This window comes from Hyla sarda, chromosome 8 (assembly GCF_029499605.1).
Source record: "Hyla sarda isolate aHylSar1 chromosome 8, aHylSar1.hap1, whole genome shotgun sequence".
In the NCBI taxonomy this organism is placed as follows: domain Eukaryota; kingdom Metazoa; phylum Chordata; class Amphibia; order Anura; family Hylidae; genus Hyla; species Hyla sarda.
Window position 1 is genome coordinate 161,642,124 of NC_079196.1, and position 23,223 is coordinate 161,665,346.

General features: G+C 42.1%; 1 protein-coding gene across 2 annotated transcripts in view; it reads left to right on the forward strand.

The window, feature by feature from the left end:
- The window catches only part of GRIN2A (glutamate ionotropic receptor NMDA type subunit 2A), a 636,116-nt gene that overhangs the window by 508,246 nt on the left and 104,647 nt on the right, over window positions 1-23,223 (forward strand). For both annotated transcript variants that reach the window (XM_056536194.1, XM_056536195.1), the window contains one exon: window positions 20,235-20,440. In XM_056536194.1, coding sequence (XP_056392169.1) covers window positions 20,235-20,440 — 206 coding nt within the window. The remainder of the gene's footprint in view (window positions 1-20,234; window positions 20,441-23,223) is intronic.

Sequence of the window (23,223 nt, forward strand, 5' to 3'; positions counted from 1 at the left end):
GCAGCTCAAACTGCCAGCGAGAAACTACTGTGAACTCCCGCCCGTGCGACTGTACCCTAAAAACACTACACTACACTAATACAAAATAAAATAAAAAGTAAAAAACACTACATATACACATACCCCTACACAGCCCCCCTCCCCTCCCCAATAAAAATGAAAAACGTCTGGTACGCCACTGTTTCCAAAACGAAGCCTCCAGCTGTTGCAAAACAACTACTTGCTGGAGAGTCGTTGACTGTCCAAGCATGCTGGGAGTTTTACAACAGCTGGAGGCACCCTGTTTGGGAATCACTGGCATAGAATACCCCTATGTCCACCCCATGCAATCCCTAATTTAGGCCTCAAATGGCGCTCTCACTTTGGAGCCCTGTCGTATTTCAAGGCAACAGTTTAGGGTCACATATGGGGTATCGCCGTACTCGGGAGAAATTGTGTTACAAATTTTGGGGGGTATTTTTTGCTTTTACCCTTTTTAAAAATGTAAAATTTTTGGGGAAACAAGCATTTTAGGTAAAAAAAAATTTTTTTTAACTTATGCAAAAGTCGTGAAACTCTTTGGGGTATAAATTTTCACTTAACCCCTTGTTACGTTCACCGAGGGGTCTAGTTTCCAAAATGGTATGCCATGTGTTTTTTTTTTGCTGTCCTGGCCCCATAGGGGCTTCCTAAATGCGACATGCCCCCCGAGCAAAATTTGGTCTCAAAAAGCCAAATATGACTCCTTCTTTTCTGAGCATTGTAGTTCGCCCATAGTGCACTTCAGGCCAACTTATGGGGTACCTCCATACTCAGAAGAGATGGGGTTACACATTTTGGGGGGTATTTTCTGCTATTAACCCTTACAAAAATGTGAAATTTGGGGGGAACCCTAGCACCATAGGGGCTTCCTAAATGCAACATGCCCCCCAAAAACCATTTCAGAAAAACGTACTCTCCAAAATCCCCTTGTCGCTCCTTCGCTTCTGAGCCCTCTACTGCGCCGCCGAACACTTTACATAGACATATGAGGTATGTCCTTACACGAGAGAAATTGGGCTACAAATGTAAGTATACATTTTCTCCTTTTACCCCTTGTAAAAATTCAAAATTGGGTCTACAAGAACATGCGAGTGTAAAAAATTAAGATTGTGAATTTTCTCCTTTACTTTGCTGCTATTCCTGTGAAACACCTAAAGGGTTAAAACGCTGACTGAATGTCATTTTGAATACTTTGGGGGTGTAGTTTTTATAATAGGGTAATTTGTGGGGTATTTCTAATATGAAGACCCTTCAAATCCACTTCAAACCTGAACTGGTCCCTGAAAAAAGCGAGTTTCAAAATTTTGTGAAAAATTGGAAAATTGCTGCTGAACTTTGAAGCCCTCTGGTGTCTTCCAAAAGTAAAAACACATCAATTTTATGATGCAAACATAAAGTAGACATATTGGAAATGTGAATAAAAAAAAAATATTTGGAATATTTTCCATTTTCAAATTTTTCATAAAATTTTGGGATTTTTCACCAAGAAAGGATGCAAGTTACCACAAAATTTTACCACTATGTTAAAGTAGAATATGTCACGAAAAAACAATCTCGGAATCAGAATGATAACTAAAAGCATTCCAGAGTTATTAATGTTTAAAGTGACAGTGGTCAGAATTGTAAAAAATGTCCGAGTCTTTTAGGTGAAAAAGGGCTAAGTCCTTAAGGGGTTAAAGGGGTATACCAGGATTTTTTTTATTTGACTAAGCTAAAGGGGCTGTAAAGTTAGTGTAGTTCATAATATAGTGTCTTTACCTGTGTGTGACAGTTTTCTCACAATTCTTATGTGATTTTCACCCCAATATTTATTTTTAACAGCATACAAAATGACTGTTGTCTCAGATTTTTACCAGGTTGCAATGTGGCCAAGACCTGACTCACTAGTCAGCTGATGACAGGGAGCCTATCTGCTTCAATGGGTGGAGTGATCTCTTGGTGGGAGAGACCAATCTGCAACTAATGAAACAGCTGGAGGCATCCTGATTGAAAACCACAGGTCTTTTGATGGATGCCGCTCATTTATGTTTCAATGGGTGGGAAGCTGATGTGTGAGAGGGAGGAAAATGGAATTGTGGGATTTGCAGGCAAAAAAATTAAAGTCAAACAGGAAATACCAGTTCACAACAGCTAGCCACAGTGTTATGGTAATCTCATGACATAGCCATTTAGCCCCAAGACAAGCGCAGATCCTTCCTAAGCATGTCCATTACTGTCTGCCAGGTACGTACTAAAATCCCCTTATGGTGGATAACCCCCTTTAATTCTTTCAATCTCAATTAAGCCTGATTGGTATGCAAATGTACTCCAGTGATCAGCTGGTATAGGAACGTGTGTAAGGTTTTGTTTTACCACCATCCAAGGACATCCTATCATTTGTGCAAATTTATAAGATAATGTGCGCAAACACAATAAATTCTGTGCAACAACTAGAAAAAACATTCACTTGCTCAGCAGGCTTTGCATTGTCCTAATGAAAATGCTTCCCCCAGAATATATTTATGTATATGTGTGTATAAACAGTATCTGACAAAAGCGAGTATACTCTTCACATTTTTGTAAATATTTTATTGTATCTTGTTGACACTCTGCTACTACGTAAAGTAGTGTCTTGCCCACCGATTGCAACTCAGTTTCAGGGTCTTGGCAATCTTCTGATCTGTCTGGGCCATCTTTCTGAAGAGTAACTATTTTTTTGTTCAGATCCTAAGAGAGTTCTTTGCCATGTGGTGCCATTTTGAACACCAGTGACCAGTATTAAAGAGTGTGAGAGTGATAACACCAGATTTAAGACACCTGAGGTCTTGTAACACAAAAAAGTCATATGACACCGGGGAGGGAAAATGGCTATTCCACTCAAGGACAGGTCCTGCTAATGGGTACAGTGTTCATACTGTGGAAAAAGTACAGGAACTCAGTTCCCACGTGTTTCTGCAGGACTTGAGCCATATATATATATATGTATATATATATATATATATATATATATATATATATATATATATATTAGGGGTGTGAATCGCCAAGAATTTGGCAATTCGATTCGAATCGCGATACCAGTGTGGCGATTCGATATATCCCGATATATCGCGATACCGTCTAGGTGACGATACATCGCGATATATCCTGATACATCGCCCACCTGGGGGCATTCATAGATCCCAATAGACGCCGCTGTCAGCTTTGACAGCGGCGATCTAGTAGTCCTGTGCTCACTTTTCTCAAGTTATCCCGTCCGGGCTGCAAAATAAAAGAAAACGCACTTTATCTTACCTGCCAACGAGCCCCCGGAGCTCCGGTTCAGGTGTTCGGTCCCCGGGCTGTATTCTTCTTACTTCCTGTTAGCCCGGCACGTCACATGGAGCTTCAGCCTATCACCAGCAGAGGCAGGACATCGCTGCTGCCAGTGATAGGCTGAAGCTCCGTGTGACGTGCCGGGCTAACAGGAAGTAAGAAGAATACAGCCCGGGGACCGAACACCTGTACCGGAGCTCCGGGGGCTCGTTGGCAGGTAAGATAAAGTGCGTTTTCTTTTATTTTGCAGCCCGGACGGGATAACATGATAAAAGTGTGCACCGGAGTACTCCTTTAATAGCCAGCTGCGGCAATCGCCGCATGCTGGCTATTAGCGGCGGCCCCCGGCTACTGAAATCAGCCGGGGGTCGCATAGTACGGAGCGGGCACGAGTCGGAGCCCGCTCCATACACCCAGAGCAACGCCGTGTCAGATCCGGCTTGCCCGGCTCCACAAATGTGGAACTTTTATCTCCTGATGCCCAGGACAGGACATGCTGTTCCGGGCGTCAGGAGATAAAAATTCCACATCCCTAAAAGAATCAATTCAAAAATATTTTGAATCGATTCAGTATCGGCAAATGAAAAAATCGCGATTATCGCGAGAATCGATTTATATATATATAATTCTGGCATGTTGATTTTCGAATTCCCTATAAAATCACAATACTGTAGTACCTTTCTCATCATTTTGAAATTTACCCCTTCTGGTATTGTATAAAAAAGGTTGTCCTCATTTACCTTGACCCATTGACAAGGGAAATGGTATCTCCCAGGAATCAATCTAATCATGTATTCTTGGTTGACATATCAGACAGCGGACAAGACTTTTGCACTTTTGCTAAATAAACATGAATTTTAAAACCTTATGATAATGTAAATGTGTTGACCTTAAAAGAAATCTCCTAACAGAAGGCACCCCATTGTATTCATGTATTACATTTTTATTCTATGTAGGTCGGACAATAAATTTTAATCTGTTTGGACAGAAATTGTTATTATAACATCTTAGAAATTGATTTTAAATACATCCCTAGTTCACAAAACACCCCTGTGAAGGTCAACCGAGAATGTTCTATTATATATTCATGGAATCTGTATTGTCTATGAATACATTCTTTTAAATGTAATGCAGAGATGTTAATATATTTTATTACCAGAACAATTACTAAGCTTGTTATCAACAACAAATACTTTATTTTACGTGTATTCCATTTTCTACTGTCCTACTAGAACCTGTTTATAACATATTTCACCAGGAGACTGTGAAGCAACAGTCCTGATAACAGTCCATTATTTTTATAATTCATCTCTCTATGGTTCTGAAGTAAAATGAAAGTCATGGGCAAGGATGTGCAACATTACCAGTGTTTATTCCTGGCAGTTACATAAGTTGGCAGAGGTCATATTGAAGAAAATTTGTTAAATTTAATGTAATACCATAAGAATTGAGGTTTATAGGCAATCCTATAGAAAATCACACATGATACATGACAAGACAAGCTTCTGGGATTGTGACCCTGCTGGTGTCTTAAACCGATTTCTATAAATATATTTCTTGAACAAAAATAGTATACGCTAATATAAACTGCAAACAAAAATCTAGTGATCTATGATCAAAGCTTCAGCTGTTTTAACTTTTGCGTTTGATCCCTATCAGCATTATCACATTTCAGAGTATGATGGAGTTTGATACTATTTGGGCACAACTTGGAAGGGTTTTTAAGAGTAACTAGTTCATTTCTTAAAAGGAACCTGTCACATCAAAAGTACATGCTAATCTGTAGACATGTTATAGAACAGGAGGAGTTGAGCAAATTAATATATTGTTTTATGGTAAAATTTGAGTGTAACTGTCATTTATTCATGCAAACTTTGGCTCATTTTAAAGGGGTTATCCACAATAAGGTGATTTTAGTATGTACCTGGCAGACAGTAATGGGCATGCTTAGGAAGGATCTGCGATTGTCTTTCGGCTAAAAGGGTATGTTGTGAGATTACCATAACACTGTGGCTAGCTTTTCCTGTTTCAGTTTTCTTCTTTTCCCTACAAATCCCATAATTCCCTTTTCCTCCCTCCCACACATCAGCCACTCCACCCATTGAAACATAATTGAGCTGCATCCATTCAAACGACCTTTGGTTTTTAATCAGGGTGCCTACAGCTGTTGCATTAGTTGCAGATTGATCCCTCTACCCATTGAAGCAGACAGGCTCCCTGTCATCAGCTGACTGGTGAGTCAGGTTTCGGCCATATATTGCAAGCTGGGAAAAATCTGAAACCACACTCATTTTGCATGCTGTTAGAAATAAATATTGGGGTGAAAATCACATAAGAATTGTGAGAAAACCATCACACACAGGTACAGACACTATATTATGAGCTACACTAACTTTACAGCCCCTGTAGCATAGTCAAATAAAATAAAATCCTGGAATACCCCCTTTAAGTAGTCTGGGTGGTCTCAGGCTGTACTCTTTATAAAATAATTATACACAGATATCTGTCAATCCCTTAACATGACTGCCCATTTGCTGTAGGATAGGCTTGAGCTTTTCCACAAAGAAACTTATCAGCAGGCTAGAAGCTGGGCTGAGTTGTGGAGGGTTAAAATGAAGCCTATGGGCTGTGTCTTCTGAAGTTCTGATAAGGTCCCAGAGATTCAGGGTAGTTACAGCACAGCAAGACCATAATGACATTATTGAGAAGCAGTGAGTTATGTAAGGGGAGTGTTCTAAGGATCATGTAGACTCTATGGGATGCCAGAGTGAAAGACTGATGGCGGTAATCCCCCACAGGCTGACAGAGAGCCATTTTTGTGACAAAAAAACCCACATAGATTTAGCTTCATAGTCCACTCCCATTGATTTCGATGATGGTAGGCTAAAAAAGCATGCTTTTTTGTATGGTTTTCCCCGCTTGAAAAAAAGGTGACATATCACATATCACTTCTTTGTCGGGGACCAGCACCAAAAAATGCAATCAAATAAAGTAAAATCTGCTGGAAAAAAAAAAAAAGAAGTCTTGTGAATGCAATGAATGCTTAAAAAACAAATTGGACAAACCCAATGGGCCCAGGACCATATTTATTACTAGGACTCAGAGAGCCAGAACCTAGGGTGGCAGCTTGCATGGGGCAGCACCTTTTTTCATAGTACAATTATATATTTTTTTTTAATACTTGAATACATTCCTAGGGGACCCTAACATTCACTTTAGAACCCATAGGCAGGGTTATACACGTGTTATGAGCCTTTTATTGTCAGTTTGCAGAGAACCTGTTCGCCCGAAACCAAACTTTTTTTGGAAAGTTCAGCGAGCCTGCTGAGCCTGGTGCACTAGTATTTTACCCTTGTATACTGGTATTATTGGTGATGTTGATCTGTGTATAGTGTTTTTGTTACCTAGCTACTGTAGGGTGGTATTATCCTGTCACTGTGTGGTGTAACTGGTAGTGGTTATGGTGTGTCTGTATTTGCTCATTATATACTGGTTTTATCAATAATATTTGTCTTGATATACTGGGTTTGGTCAACATACGGTAAGTATGTGTGTTTTTTTTATCTTTATTTTGTGGAATTTATTAAACCATAAGGCTACACAAGTATGCAGGGCCGGACTGGGACCACAAATAGGCCCGGGCATTTTAGAATAAACAGGCCATTTTTGTTATGGGTGTGGCTATGTGGAGGTGGAGCCACAAATGGGAGGGGCCAAATGTTAATCATAGTTGGATATAATAGAGTACATAATGGAAAAATATGTATATTATATAAATATTAAGCTACAATCAGCCAGTGTATTTTAGGCGTATTTCATTGTATAGCGGCAGGCTGCATCTCTGCCACTCTGTCGGCTCTTTGCACATTGACAAGTGAGGAGATTAGGCCTCTCTCCCCTCACTCTGCGCGAATCTCTTAAGGGGCAGCCTTGGGCCGTATTTAAGAGTATTTAAGACAGGCAGGAGGACAGCCCTGGCCACGGACGGACCAGTCCACTGGGCAAATGCCCGGTATGTCCAATGGCCAGTCCGGCCCTGCAAGTAAGGTCTATAAATCATAAACCATTGTTATGTAGCCAACACAAAATTTCCTAGGTAAAATCTATTAAGATCCATTGAGAATCCATACATAAATCTATTATATATAATTCCACTTACATTGAGTCATATAGTCAACATATTCGGTGCCCAAAATGGAGTTAATGCAGTAAAATCAGTAACACACTTGAAATACATTAGTGTCATTTAAAAAGAAATAAGTGACTGCTTTCATTTTTTAATGATGATAATAATAATAATAATACCACAAATTCATGCTAAAATAATGTTTTATATTTCCTCACTTTTCTGTTAGGTCATAACAATAAACAGGGTCTCATAGGGACTGAGGCTAGAGGCATAGTTTGGGCTGTATGTTTTATTTTTATCTTATATAATTTTTTCTGTTTTATTTATTTACATATTAGCCCCAGTTCCTGGGGAAACACGGCCCCCTGACATTGTCTGCAGAGCTGACTGGGGTCTTCTAAGACCCAGCAACTCCTGAAAATACCTGAAATCAGTGATCACATGATTGCCAAGAAGCAGAAATCAACACTGTTTCCTACTTCCTACCTCCTGTACAGAGGTATTAGCCGGCAGCCAGGATGTATACAGTCTATGGGTGACATTTATCAAGGCTTGTACACAGCTTTTCTGTATACATTTGTTGCAGAATTGTTGCATAAAAACTATGCAACTTTTTGCTCAAGTGACTTTGACTTAACTGACTTAGGTACAAACATTTGCATTTTAACTTTGCAATGGTCAGAGATTTCTGTTGCAATGGTCAGAGATTTTAAGTGGCAGAATTGTCGCATAGCCCTCAATTATACAACAAACATACACCAGCCCAGGCCTGGCTTACAAGACTGGCTGTAAAAAGTTTCACAAAAGTGGCACGGGTGGAGAGGGGATCATGCAAAGTGGTGTTCTGAAGTGAAATTTCACAAAAATGTGTACTAGCCCCATGTTTATCACAGGCCCTGCATCATTTAATAAATTTGATGCTTGTACATCATCAAAACCTGTGAACCTACATTGACTTTAATAAATGTCCCCCAAAGGGTGGTTGGCAAGTGGTTAAACAAACATCGATTTGTATCTGTGATTTTTGCATTTGCTGTAATAGTAACAAAAGGTTGGATAGTCATGTATGGATATAATAGGAAAAAGATGCGTGTGTTTTCCCCCCATATATTAGTATGGGTGAATAATATCTGTAGTTGCATAGGGGGAATTTATCATTAGTGGTAGAAGCATTTTCTATATGTAACTACATTTTTTGCGCAGTTAGTTATTTTGCATCTTTTTTTGTGCGTCTTTTTTGATAGAGCAAAAAGCAAGTAGTCTATTTTTTGTGTATTGTGGAATGCATTTTGCAGATGATACTAATTTATCTGGTGCTTATTTTTGTTTAGACGCATTTTTCTTGCGCAAATAAGTTTTTATTACGCAAAAATACACCATTAAAAAGGACACGTAGGAAAGTGTTCTACCGAGACAACAGAGGGATGCAGGAGCCATCCCTCAACACTGCTAAACTACAACTACTCCCATCATGGGACAGAGTCTGTTCCATGATGGCAGTAGTTGTAGTACCGCAGTGCTGAGGGACGGCACTTGCACATCCCCTGGCTGTGGGACTATTTTGGGACAGTTTGGACTACTACAGACAGACTCTGCCCATGATGGGAGTTATAGTCCAGGGGCTGAGGGGCAGATCGCACTGGGTCATTCTCTGTATTAAGTCAACAAGTTGGCGGCACATGCGGCTCCACTGCGCTCCCCACCGGCTCCAGGCGGGGTATACTGTCAAAATTCATAATCCCTGCTACCTGGAGACGGGAGCTCTGATTGGTGAAAAGCTATTCACCAACCAGAGCTCCCGTCTCCCAGCAGTTGGCATTATGAAATCTGACATCTGTATACAGGAGCCTGGAGCCATGGGGAAGCGCAGTGGAGCCGCATGTGCTGCCGGCTTGTACAGTTGATATATGCAGATCGCAACGGGTCTCTGGAAAATGACCTGCTGCGATCTGCCCTTCAACTTCTGAACTATAACTCCCACCATGGACAGAGTCTGTTCATGATGGTAGTATTAGTCCTAATTGTCCCAAAATAGTCCCACAGCTGGGGCATGTGCAGGACTTGTTTGGAACAATGAGGACTAATACTACCATCATTGATAGATTCTGTCCATGATGGGAGTTATATTCCAGGGGCTGAAGGGCAGATTGCAACAGGTCATTCTCCAGAGACCCACTGCGATGTGCATTTATTAACTGTACAAGCCGGCGGCACATGCGGCTCTACTGCGCTCCCCGCTGCCTCAGGCTCCTTTATACAGCTGTCATATTTCATAATCCCCGCCGTCGGGAGATGGGAGCTCTGATTGATGAATAGTTTTTCACCAATCAGAGCTCCTGTCTCCCTGCTGCAGGGATTATGAATTGTGACAGCGTATACAGTGTACCCCGCCTGGAGCCAGCGGGAAGCACAGTGGCTTGGTAACTTAATAAATGTGGATCTTAGTGGGTCTTTGGAGAATGACCCGGTGCGATCTGCCCTTCAGCCCCTGGACCATAACTCCCATCATGGACGGAGTCTGTCCATGATGGGAGTAGTAGTCCTACAAGTCCCAAAAGAGTCCCGCAGCCGGGGGATGAGCAAGTTCTATCCCTCAGCGCCGCGGTACTACAACTACTCCCATCATGGTACAGACTCTGTAATAGTAGTAGTCTAAGGGCAGAGGGACAGATCGAAAGGGGGTCTCACTCCTGAGACCCCCTACGACCTTTACTGCTCCGCCTTCTAGTTATGACATCATTAATTGGGCACTGTCACCAACTTTATTTTTTGATATGTTGTAGTACTTATGTACTACAACCTATCTCTAATATACTTTTATTTTTTTTTTTTAATTAAAATTGTTTAATTTTCATTTGAAAACCGGCCACTAGGGGTCTCCCTCCTAGTGGCCGGCTGCAGCCTTGCGTGATGTCAAGCCTGAAAAAGGACCGATGCGGCCGGGCATCGGTCCTTTTTCATTCAGCCTGCGCTCTCTCCCTGCCTGTCAATCAGACAGGCAGGGAGCGAGCGCATTGGCTCCCCAGCCACTGGCTGGGAGGCCGGTCCTTCTGCACATCGCCGCCGCCTCATCGCCGCCTCCGCCTCGTCGCCGCCTCCGCCTCCGCCTCGTCGCCGCCGCTGTCCCTGCACGCCCGCTGCCGGACTCTGCAGTAAGTGTAATTGGGGGGGGGGTGGGGTTGTGATGGAGGGAACGGGGTATGGCGCGGGGGGGGGGGGGAGGGGGAGAGGAGGGGAGGGGGGACGAGCTAGCGCCGCATGTAACTAATAGTTTATCTACACAGGGTGCCTCCAGCAGTTTCAATACTACAACTCCCAGCATGCTCTGACAGCCAATAGATGTCAGGGCAAGCTGGGAGTTGTAGTTATGAAACAGCTGGAGGCACCCTGTGTAGATGAACTAAGGGCGGATGTCCCCCCCAGCAGGCATCAGTGACGTGGTGCCTGCTGGGGAAGTCTGCCTGGTAGTGAGCACACTGCCAGGCAGACAAAAAGTATTTTTAACATAGTAAAAATAAAAATTAAAAGCAGGGAGGGGGTTAGGGATAGATTAGGCAGGGACAGAAAAAAAAATAGGATGGTGGGAGCTACCCTTTAAGGGTGCGGAGCTATACCATCCAGGCCTGACTCTGTTCTCATGTGTTTTGCATAATGGGAACAAAGCCTTTCTGGCAGTGTGTTCCCAAACAGGGAGACTCCAGCTGTTGCTTAACTACAGCCCCCCATGATGGAAGTTGTAGTTTAGCAACAACTGGAGGCTCCCTGTTTAGGAACACGCTGCATTATGTGGAAAAAAATGTGCTAACCCATATTTCTTGTTTTTCTTTTCTACTTGTTTCAGATACGTGAATTCGAAGGACTATGTCAGATTCAGGGACTGCGACAATGACCAGCATTTTTTTTATTTCAATAAAATGGTTAACGAAAGCTGTGGGGGAGTGTTTTTTTTTACATAAAAATGTTTTCAATATGTCGTGTTTTTTTATAATTGAATTTACAGGCTTAGTAGTGAAAGTCATCTTGTAGACTAAATCAATTATTAAGCCATTGGTTAGGGTTAGCCCCAAAACAGCTAGCGATAACCCCCAATTATTACCCCGTACACACGGGTAATGTCAGGCTGTTGCTGCTTGGTTGGTATCTGACTGATACTGAAAATAGGGGAACCCCATATGTTGTCTTTTTTTTTTTATAAATAAATAAAAAATGTGTATGGTTCCCCCTATTTTCAGAATCATCCAGATACCAACCAAGCAGCAACGGCCTAGCGTTACCAGGGTGGGCGAGGACCATTGTTGCTGACCCTCCCCAGCCTAAATAATGCCAGCCTGTTACCGCCTAGGCCCAGGAGCACCATTTTTGACCCCCTGAACCTGTTGGTACCAGTTCTTCCCAGCAACCCTGTGGTGGTGGGTACCGGGGTCATAGTTGGGGGTTATCAATAGATGTTTTTGGGGCTAATGCTAAGCCTCAGCTTAGTAATGGATTCCCTCTACAAGATGGCCTCCAATACTAAGCCTGAAAATTAAATTATAAAAAACATGACTCAGTGAAATTTTTTTTTTTATTTAACCCTCCCCCCCAGACCTCGTTAACCCTTTTATTGACATTTAAAACACTGGTCATCATCGCAATCAACTGAATCTTCCATAGTCCTCCGCATTCATTTATCTGAAATGAGAAGAAAATAAGATAAAAAAATGGTTAGTACATTTTTGGCGCTCTCCCCTGGGAAGTGCATCCATACTGCAATGTGTTCCTAAACAGGGAGCTTCCAATTGTTGACGTGTGCCTACTGTATCCTGTATATACAGTCATCTACAGACAGTTGTATTTACAGGATAGCGCACAAAGACTTATCCCAGACCTGCTCAGCAGCAGTGTGGGTTAACACTTTCCTTGCTGGGCTCCTGTATAGTATACATTGGTACACTATGCACCCCTGTATACTATACAGCCGGCGGAGGTAAGTAGTGTTGCTCTGTATATATGCTATATATGCTGTATATATCTACATGCTATACATCACTCCTCACCTCCTTACAATCCATGGGCCGGGCACTCTGCATCTTACCCATGGAGTGGTACCTTGAAGGCAGTGAAAAAATTGCCACATGGTACAAAAATGACTGTTTTCCCACACCAGCGAAAATGCAAGAAAAACTGACAAAATGCAGAAAAAAATTGTGACAGTTTTTCTGGCGTTTTTGCTGCTGGACAAAAAACCTCAATGGAATCCGAGCCTCAAAGCATTAGAACAAAATCCCTGTGTCCACTTTTCCTGTGAGGTGCAGCTCAGGTGTACAAATAGAACTGTGTGGAGATTTAGAACTTTGCACAAAATTTATCAGGTGCCTTGCACAAGTATGGCAAATTTGGCGTAACTGCCAGTTTAGACCAACCAAAATGATCTACAAAAAACTTCTACCTACACCAACATTGATAAATTTCCCCCATAGTGTATATGTGAACCTGCTCTTCAAGTCAGAAAACAGAACGGATGTCTTTTAATAACTGTTCAGCAGAGGGCACTGTTTGTACAGTATAAAGTCAGACCTCTTAATAGCTCAGATGTTCTACAAATAAATCTTAAAGGTTAGCTATGGTATTATCCAGGATTAGACATCGCGGCTACTTGCCACTTGGAGAAAAGCAGTTAATGTGTTTTGCTTCTTTTTTTTTTTTTAACCAGTGCAAAAACTATGTTAAAAATGAATGAAAACTGACAAGCTGCTGAATTAGTTTACATAACAGACATCTCAGATAACAGAGTGTGAACTAGTTACAGTAGCGGGGTAAAGTAGGGCACCGTTTGGGCTCTGAAACTGTGTTACTAAGCATTTAATAACCCTATGTATAGTTGTAATTATGTTCTACCTCATTTTACCAGCTAAGTAATACGTAGTATGTGGTTTTAGATTCATAAAATACCCATGTTTAAATACTAAAGCCAATAGAGCTCCCTCTGTCATTTTATATTGCTGAATTGTTGAGTTGTTTCCTCAAAACCTGACTAAACTGTATCAAAGCATGTGTACAAATTTCAACCTGAATATGGTTAAAAAACGTATATGGTTTGAAAAATGATGTCTGGTTGCCTCCATTTTTTAAGAAAAAAAGGATAAGTTTTTAACTTTTCATTCCATTTTGAATAAAGTTTCACTTGTTTGATTGAAATTCCAATAAAAAAAAACTGTGCAAAGTCAAAAACTGTATGGTGAAAACCGGATGGAACCGTACGCACATACGGTTCTGTACGGTTCCCATTGACTCCCATGTTAAAAAAAAAAAAATGTACACGGTTTAATATGGATTTTCACCCGGACTAAAAAATGTGGTAGACTATGGTTTTTGGTGCGGGTAAAAAAACGGACCAAACTGTTTAAGATGCAAAACGCACTAAACCGAATGAAGTGTTTGACATACAGTTTTCCATACAGTTTCGTACGGTTTTTTAACTTGAAACCACATATGGGAACTGTATAGCAAAAAAAAAAAAATGGTGTGCATGCACCCTTAAACAGTGTATGATGGAAACCTTTACCTAGCTTCTGAAGATGTTACCAGAGATCTTGATAATTTTTCACTATAGCCTTGGAACTCTTTGTAAATGCGAAAGTACAGGATAAACATGTTTTCAAACTACCATATATACTCAAGTATAAGCCAAGTTTTTCAGCATGTTTTTTCGTGCTGAAAACGCCCCCCTTGGCTTATACTCGAGTGAACAATTTTGGCTTGACTGTGAGGGGATGGGCCAGGCCGTCCATCTTCGTCCATCTATGCTGCAGGGACCGTACAGTGGGGAGGGTTAGTGACGCGGCATTGACGCCACTGCGCAGGGACGTTCATGCGCATGGAAGTCACGGACGTCTGCTGCGCACGGACATCCCTGTGCATCGTCGTCAACGCCACTAGTTCAAGGCCAGCCCGGAGTGGAGAAGAGGGCCTCCCAATGAAGATGGACAGCCCAGAAGGATTAACCCTCCCCACCGGACGGTCCCTGCAGCATAGATGGCTGAAGATGGATGGCCCTTACCAGCTCACCCTGGGGAGGTGAGTAGAAAACAAAAGGGGGGTCTGGATGATGACATAGGGATTGACAGGCAGTGATGATGAAGGGGGGATGATGACAAGGGGGATGATTACGGGGTGATAATGACAGGGTGATGATGATGAGGGGGATAATGACGGGGGTGATGATGACGGGGGTGTTAATAATGGGGGTCTGGATGATGACTGGGGGGATGATGACATGGGAGGGGGTGATGCATTTCCCACCCTAGGCTTATAGTCGAGTCAATAACTTTTCCTAGGTTTTTGGGGTGAAATTAGGAGCCTCAGCTTATATTCAGAACGGCTAATACTTGAATATATACGGTATTCTTAATTTTTTTTTTTTTAGGAACAAATACACAATTAGACTTAAAAAATACCTCTATTTACTTTTATCCTATCTATACAATAGGCAGTTTAGAAGGTGAAAAGCTCTGCAATTGCCTGAGTCCTCCAGGGACCAGATCTACAGAAGCATACCCTAGAACACCTGGGATTTTCTCATTACCTTTTAACCACTATAAACTAGAGGAACATTACCATTAACTTCTTCACTACTCATTCTTACACTAGCAGTTTTATTTAAAGGGGTATTCCAGCTTTATACATCTTATCCCCTTTCCAAAGGATGGCCCCTCTAATCATATCTATGGGAGGGGGGCATGACGTCCACCACGCCCTTTCCCATAGACATGAATGGAGGTGGCGTGGCGTGGAGTGACGTCGCTAGGGACATGGCCATGATGTCACATCCCCATCTCGGAGGCAGCGCCTGGCATAGAATGCCAAGTGCTGCACCGAGATTGCAGGGGTCCCCAGCGGTGGGACCCCTGCGGTCATACATCTTATTCCCTATACTTTGTATAAAGCCAAAATACCCCTTTAAGGACTGAATGGAAATGTTGCGTGGGAAACATATGACCGTGTTATGTAAACACTATACAGTACTGTTATTAGGATATTGCCAGAAAGTTTTATTTTGATATATGGGACTATATGTACATACAGGCAGAATTTCTCTGACTTATAGTTCTTTTAATAGTTATACAGTGTATCATGTTGGCTCATAGCAGAGCAAAATCTCCTCCCTCTTCCTGCTTTTAGCATGGAGGGCTCTTGCTCTGTGATTGACACTTCAGACACACTGTGTGCAAGCTACTAGCACTTTGAATGATTCACTGACACAGTATAGCTTACACACAAGCAGAAGAGCCTGTGTCATATTTACATAAAGAAAAGGTTCCTGACATATAACAGCTCTGTTCAGAAAGAGTGAGAAACATGAGCAGCAGTCTCTCTACTGCTTCAGAATAAGGAAAGGTGGTCTTGTTCTTTTCTTTTCTGAAGCAACTTCCCAGAGTTATGTGAATACATAATCTAATGGCTTTAGCACCATTTCTGACCCTAATATGTATGAAGAAAGCATCCTTTCTTCCTATCATTAGCACTGTGTAATCCTTATGATAGCAGCCAGTGCACTACATGAATCTTAATGGTGACCATTTAGAAATTAATCAATATATGTGAAGCTGCAACCTCACTGCAATTCTGGTGGAATTGACAGGTAGATAGCTTATCTATAGGGAAGACTTGACACTGACAGAGGAGGCAGCTGAAAGCTCCTGTGGAAGCGGCATGCACTCCAGAGCTTTCTGCAAAGACTATGGGCATGCAGAACTAATGCTTGCAAATTTAAAAGCACCCCAGTTTTCCCCCCCTTATATATAGTGCAGCATAGGTGTTACATACATACATTGCACTTCTCCAGCGCCCCCTCTGTCCTCTGCTTGACTCTTGCCTGTCCGGACTCTGTTTTGTGTCAGATTTTCTGCTTGGCTTTCTTGATTCTGGCCCAATGAGTTGTTCTTGTTAACTCTTTGTCTTCTGATTTGGTACCATTTTTGCATTCATATTATTGACCTGGACTGTTTGATGCTTATTGAATCCCCAGTGTGGGGATCGTCCAAGTAGGTAGTGACAGTGGTTGGGGCAAAATCCAGGTAAAGGGTCTGGTGTATGCCTTTAGTTAATCTGTTTTAGCTGATGAGGCAGACGTGAGACATTTGTTTATGATTCTGAGCAGAAATAAAGTTGTCATGCTGCCTACATTTCCCATGAATCCTCTGGCTTTGCAAAGAGATAGGGTGATTCAGTTGACCTAAGAAGACCAACCTAATCACTTTACTAGACTCCAACAACTTGAAGCCTCAAAAGATGAGATTGATAAATAGGTTGGTGTCAGTTCACACTTTTTTTCTGTACAAAACCTGTTTAAGGGTTATGTAGCTTTTAGTTGAATTACCTTTGTTGAATCTTTTACATATCATCAGTAAATAAATTACAACACACTTGTAGTACTATGCAACTTTATAATGAGCTAGTTGTCCTGTGATCGGAATGGCTTATTTATTAAAGTCAAAATCAAAGTGACTGTCTCTATTGTCTACTGGAGCATAAAAACGTAATTGTATGGGGTCCCCAAGAACTTCTGGTTCCTGGTCAATTTCTGAGTTTCCCTTTTAATTGTGACTCCATATGTCTTACAAATACTAAAGTAGTTCCTGTCTTTGAAATCTTTTACACCCTGTGTATATTAGTTTAAGATTATGTCATAAGTCTCAATTCAGGCACGCTTCTACTCTTTGCTAAGACGAGAGTCAGTCAATTATTGATTGTTTTTTTCTGTAGCCTTCAAGGTCACTTCTTTCTGACACTGACATACAATGAGAATATCTCAATTATCTCCAGAATGTTAGAGTGGACAGAATTCTTATGTTATTTTATGTTTAAAGCGTACCCAACAAAAAAAAAAAATGTTTTTTAAATATATCACTCAGTACCTAATCCTGACCATATACATCAAATTGCAGGTCTCCACCCCCCCCCTCAGTATGCTGTCTGCTCACATCTCCCCTAGCATTACCAAAACTACAACTCCCAGCTTGTCCTCATTGACAGTAGCGGGACACAAGTTGACAGTGGGAGGATGGTTCCTCCATCTGTGAGCCCTGCGCTTACAGCTGTCAATCAAGGAAGTGTGTCCATGACATAGCTGATGATGCATGGACACAGCAGGACTAGTATGTGTCCAAGCAGGCATGGGGGAAGTTGTTTGACTGGCTTTTTCAGTAAGAAATACGGAAAATCTTCTAATGAAAGCAATTTCAAAACCTTTTGGTTTTGCATGCTTTACAACATATCAAAAGTTTTTGTATCTGACAGTGCCCATTTAAATATTTCCATGTTCTGTCTCAAAAGATGAACAAAATGTGGCTTTCATGTTGTATTAATGAACTGTAGAACTACTTACTTACAGTATTACATACTGTAATGTCTGAGAAATATTCCATGATTTTATTAGATGGGTATAACTGTTTAATATTACATTTCCATACATAAACACAATGCAGTAAGACATATGACCCAGAACACCAAAAAGATTCTTGGAATGACAGCATAAGGGTATATTCATACTATAGAACTTCTGTTAGGGAATTCAGCGCAGATTCCATGTGCATCCTATTGATCTTAACTGGAGACAGCTGTTCCATGTACACTGTGGAAGTTCCTCTTACAAAATTTCTGACAAGTAATTGATTCGGCCACAAAAGTCCTCATGTTCAGTCTTTTTGCGAAATCCAACTGGAATGGTACTGTAGTCTATGGGATGGCACTTAATGTCTGTTCGGACATGAACCACAGGTTCCAAGGAAACTGCTTGTAGAACCCGTCAATTCCATAATATGAACATACAGCAAGGAACTGTTCACATTATTTTTAGTCCTTTAGAGATATACGTTGGAAGGACTCAATGTAAACCCTTGTCAGAAGCCTGCAGCATATAAAGGGTTACAGTGAGATACATCGTCCAAGGATATCCCTGGGTAAAGCCTTGGGGAATCTCTGATGATGTACTTTATATTGACCTTCTTGACCTTTGTGCTAAACTTAGGGGTGGGGGGGGGGGCGGTCAGGATAACCCCTCATTTTCTAACCTGTGGAAGTCTGACTGGGAGGTAAATGAAAACACAATAAAGCTGTGTGTCAGTTCAGAATGGGGGTAGTCAAACAGGACCAGAGCAGACCCCCCTGATCATAATCTTATTAAATATATTCTAAAAATATTTCATAATAATAAAAGATGGGAATACCACTTAAGGGTCCATTCACATGTACAGTATTCTGCGCAGATTTGATGCGCAGGATTTTCTGCGGCAGATTTCAATGTAACACAGTTTGAAATCTTGTGCATGAAATCTGCGCAGAATACTGTACGTGTGAATAGACCCTTAAGCTACCCAATTCTGAACACTCACAGTTAAACACGTATTGTAAACTTCCACCTGTCCTACCCTACCCGATTTATCTTGATCTTGAAAGCCCCATCCAACTTGGGTTTGTACAAAAAAAAAAATTTACTTTTTAACACTTTGCGCCACGTGCAAAGTTTTATAAATTCCCTCCGTTGTGTGTAACTTGTATTCTTATTTAGCAAATTCCATTTAGAATCCAGATAAACAAAGGTGATGATTTATTTAGTCTCTACTTTAAGATATCAGTATGTATTTCCATTTTCTCCATCACATTTAAACGAAAGCTGTTGAGTGGCAGGAGAACATAAAGACACAGTAGTTAAGTAATGAAACTGTCAGCGTCCTGTTCTGTTCAGGGCTGGAGATGGAATCTCTGTGTTAATCTCCTAAAATTACAGCAATAGACATATCAAGAAAACAGTGACATGAGTCAGCCCCAAAATGTAAGTTTGACTAGAACTACCTGAAGCTATACGGAGGGAAAGATATACTTAATCATTTTATGGCTGACATCTCTATTTTTGCTGCTACTAAAAAAAAATAAAAAAATACACAAAACCTAAAGAGCATCCTGAAATGAATAACAACGCCAAGCAATAGATTTTTCTTATAATGTTTTCCACTAATGCTGCGTTCTTCAAATGATACTTGTGATATAAGACATCAATATGTGATTGCTACCAATTAAAGGCATGAGCTGCTGTTTAGTGATAGCAAAGTGAACTACAATGAACCTCTGCCATAGGAGACCCTTCAATGGTATTTTAGAGAATTGAATCAATAACAATTCCTGATATGTATGTTATATAATGACAAGCTTATAAGATCATTCTGATAATACACCAGCAGCAGAGCAGATCTGCTAAAAGCTTGGATAGAAAAGACATATAGTCATAAAGAAGGCATTGTTCTAAACTCTGCAGAGCACCAGTCATCTCTTCTGGAGGCCCTCGGGGTGAGATTTGGAGCGAGAAGGGCTTCCTGCATTTAGGAAACCGTGGATGGTTACTAACATTACATCACTGAGCAAGAAGTGATATGGTAACTGTTAAAATGAGTTACTATGTATCAATACTTAAAGTAAATCTGTGTAATATCTTTTAGCAATATTAATAGTAACAAAAAACAATAATTAACAATAGTTTATAATTATGTATTACATGTAAGGATATACATACTATACAGGCACATGTGTCTCACCATGGGGCCAGGAGAGAGAAGGAGGCCACTCCTGGTTGGTCATATCTTCTTTGGGAGCAAAGAACGGGTCCAGGGTTGAGTAACACAAAATAACAAAATCTTTCTGTCTTGGATGATATTATGGAGCCACTTTTTATCTTATCATGTCCCTCTCTTCTATGTCCACCACCGAATATACAGTATGTACAGTATGTATAATGAATGGTTGCTTGCTTTAACAGGTTGCTAAATTGGAGAACAAAAGCTTGGAGGTGAAATATCCTGTATGGCCAAGGATAACCGGGGCTCTGGAGAGTGAGCCTGATGACAACCATCTCAGTATTGTAACTTTAGAGGAGGCTCCATTCGTCATTGTTGAGAACATGGATTATCTCACAGGAACATGTGTAAGGAATACTGTGCCATGTCGGAAATATATCAGGTTAAAGTAAGTAAAAAAAAAAAAAACATACATTCCTCTGTACAACAATTGCATTCATGGACTAGTGTTTTTAGAGATGTCATAAAACTTGTTTAAAGGGGTACTCCGCCCCTGGCATCTTATCTCCTATCCAAAGGATAGGGGATAAGATGTTAGATCGCCACGGTCCCACTGCTGGGGACTCCGGGGATCGCCGGTGCGGCACCCCGCCATCATTACTGCACAGAGTGAGTTCGCTCTGTGCGTAATGACGGGCGACACAGGGGCCGGAGCAGCATGACGTCATGGCTCCGCCCCTCATGAGATCAGGGCCCGTCCCCTTAATGCAAGTCTATGGCAGGGGGCGTGACGACCGCCACATCCCCTCCCATAGACTTGTATTGACGGGGCAGGCCGTGACTTCACGAGGGGCGGAGCCATGACATAACGATGCTCCAGCCCCTATATTGCCCATCATTACGTGCAGAGCGATCTCGCTCTGCGCAGTAATGATAGCGGGGTGCTGCAGCAGCGATCCCCGGGGTCCCCAGCAGCGGGACCCCGGCAATCTGACATCTTATCCCCTATCCTTTGGATAGGGGATAAGATATCTAGGGGCGGAGTACCCCTTTAAGTGTAGTAGGAAATGACACACAACCACAATAGTCAAACATTATCTTTAAACCTGAGCAATGCAAAGGCATTATGTTGCTTCAAAAAATGGCTGAAAACAAGGAAAAACACTTTCTGGCTTTGACAGTGAATTTCTGGGCCACACATTGATGTAGATAGTGATCTATGAGATGTTTTCCACTGCAATATTCCTCCACCCCATGGTAAGTAGTTTGGCCCTCACTCTGGTGTCCTCAGATATTGAAGATCTTGTTAACTTCCAATGGAAATTTCTTTTTATCAATGATTTGGAGCTTTTCTGAATAACTATTTGTACTTTATCATAGTTTGGATACCATACTTCTTACTGTTTAACAGTTACTTAGTACAGGATAAAATATCCTATAAAATATTGATTGATCAACTAAGGGTATGCGTTAACATTGCACTTCCCTTATAACAAGTTAAATTCCTCACACATGGGATATCAATACAATTTTGACAATAAATCAATCTGTATGCAGCAACTGCCACATTAGCATGTTCTCTTATACAAGCCTCTGATAAATTCAACTCAGAGTTGCGTGAACCTGTTCTTAAATGGTTGTCTGAGGACACTACATTGTGGCAGCAGCTGAGCCAGCAAGGTGGTAGCATGGTTGGGTGATAGCATGGTGGCAGCAGTATGAAGTCTGGAGCCAAACGTGCCCGGGGTAGACCACCTGCTTTGCGGCTGCTTACCTGCCAGGGAGGTAGGGTAACTGAGGTTCCTGGAGTCGGCGCAGTAGCACTCAGTTAGAGTGGACTGTTGGGGGGAAAATCAGCTACTCAGCGTTGTGGCAGTTTTTCATCAAGCATCCGGAGGATGTTAACCTGGCCACATGCAAGATGTGTCGGCAAAAGGTGAAGCGTGGCCAGGGTCCCAATGTTGGCACCACGGCCCTGCATCCACATATGCAGCATCACCATAAAGCAGCCTGGGAGAGCAGTGGCTCGGATGTGGTGGTCCACCCTGCTGCATCACCCAGTGGCACGCAGCTCCCTGTTTCAGCCAGCCAAGACTCCACCACCTCAGCCGAAGGGAGCTGTCTGTCATACCCATCTTCTGTCACTCCAGATGCTCCTGCTACTCCTACTTCGAGTCAGTCATTCAGCCAGCAATCCATCGGCGAAGCCATGTCCAAGAGACAGCATTATATACCCACTCAATACAATTGCGCTGAATGTGCTCCTATCCAAGCTTCTGGTGCTGCAGTCCCTCCCTTTTCAAGTGGTGGACTCTGCACCTTTCAGTGAACCGATGGCATGTGCCGAGCCACGGTGGAGAGTCCCAAGCCACCATTTCTTTGTGAAAAAGGCAGAACCAGCCCTCTACAATTATGTGGAACAGAAGGTGGGCCAGTCCTTGAACCTGTCAGCATGTACCAAAGTGCATGGCAGCGCTGATGTGTTGACCTGTAACTATGGTCAGGGACAATACATGTCCTTTACTGCACACTGGGTGAATGAGGTTCCTGCATAGCCACACTAGCAACTTGGCCAGGTCACGCCACTTCCGCCTCCATGTTTTCAGTTCATTGGTCCTGCGACAGTGTGCGACTCCGCCTCATCATCCTCCACCATGTCCTCAGCCTCAACTGCACAGACAAGTCTTAGTACCTCTCCAGCATACCATGTGTGCAGGGCACGGCAGTGTCACTCAGTTCTTTACATGGATTGCCTTTACAAACAGAGTCTCACAGGGGAGGAACTGCTAAAAGTGGCTTATCAAGAAATCGAATCATGGCTTTTTCCACGAAAACTGGAAATGGTAACCATGGTGACCGACAACGGGAAGAACATCTTGTCTGCGCTGCGTCAAGGAAGCCTGAGACATGCGCCCTGCATGGCACACATGTTTAATCTGATTGTCAAGCGGTTCTTGAAGTGTTCTGCCCAATTGCAAGACATCCTAACAATGGGAAGGAAACTTTGCAGGCACTTCAGCCACTAGTACAACGCCAAGCACACCCTTCTTGAGCTGTAGTGTCAGAACGGTGTCCCCCAACATAGTCTGATATGTGACGTTTTCACACGTTGGAATTCCACCCTCCATATGTTTGGACTGACTATACAAACAGAGAAAGGCCATCAACAATTTCTTGATGATCCAAGCGGATAGAGGTACTCCCCTGTGTAACTTCAATGTCAACCAGTGG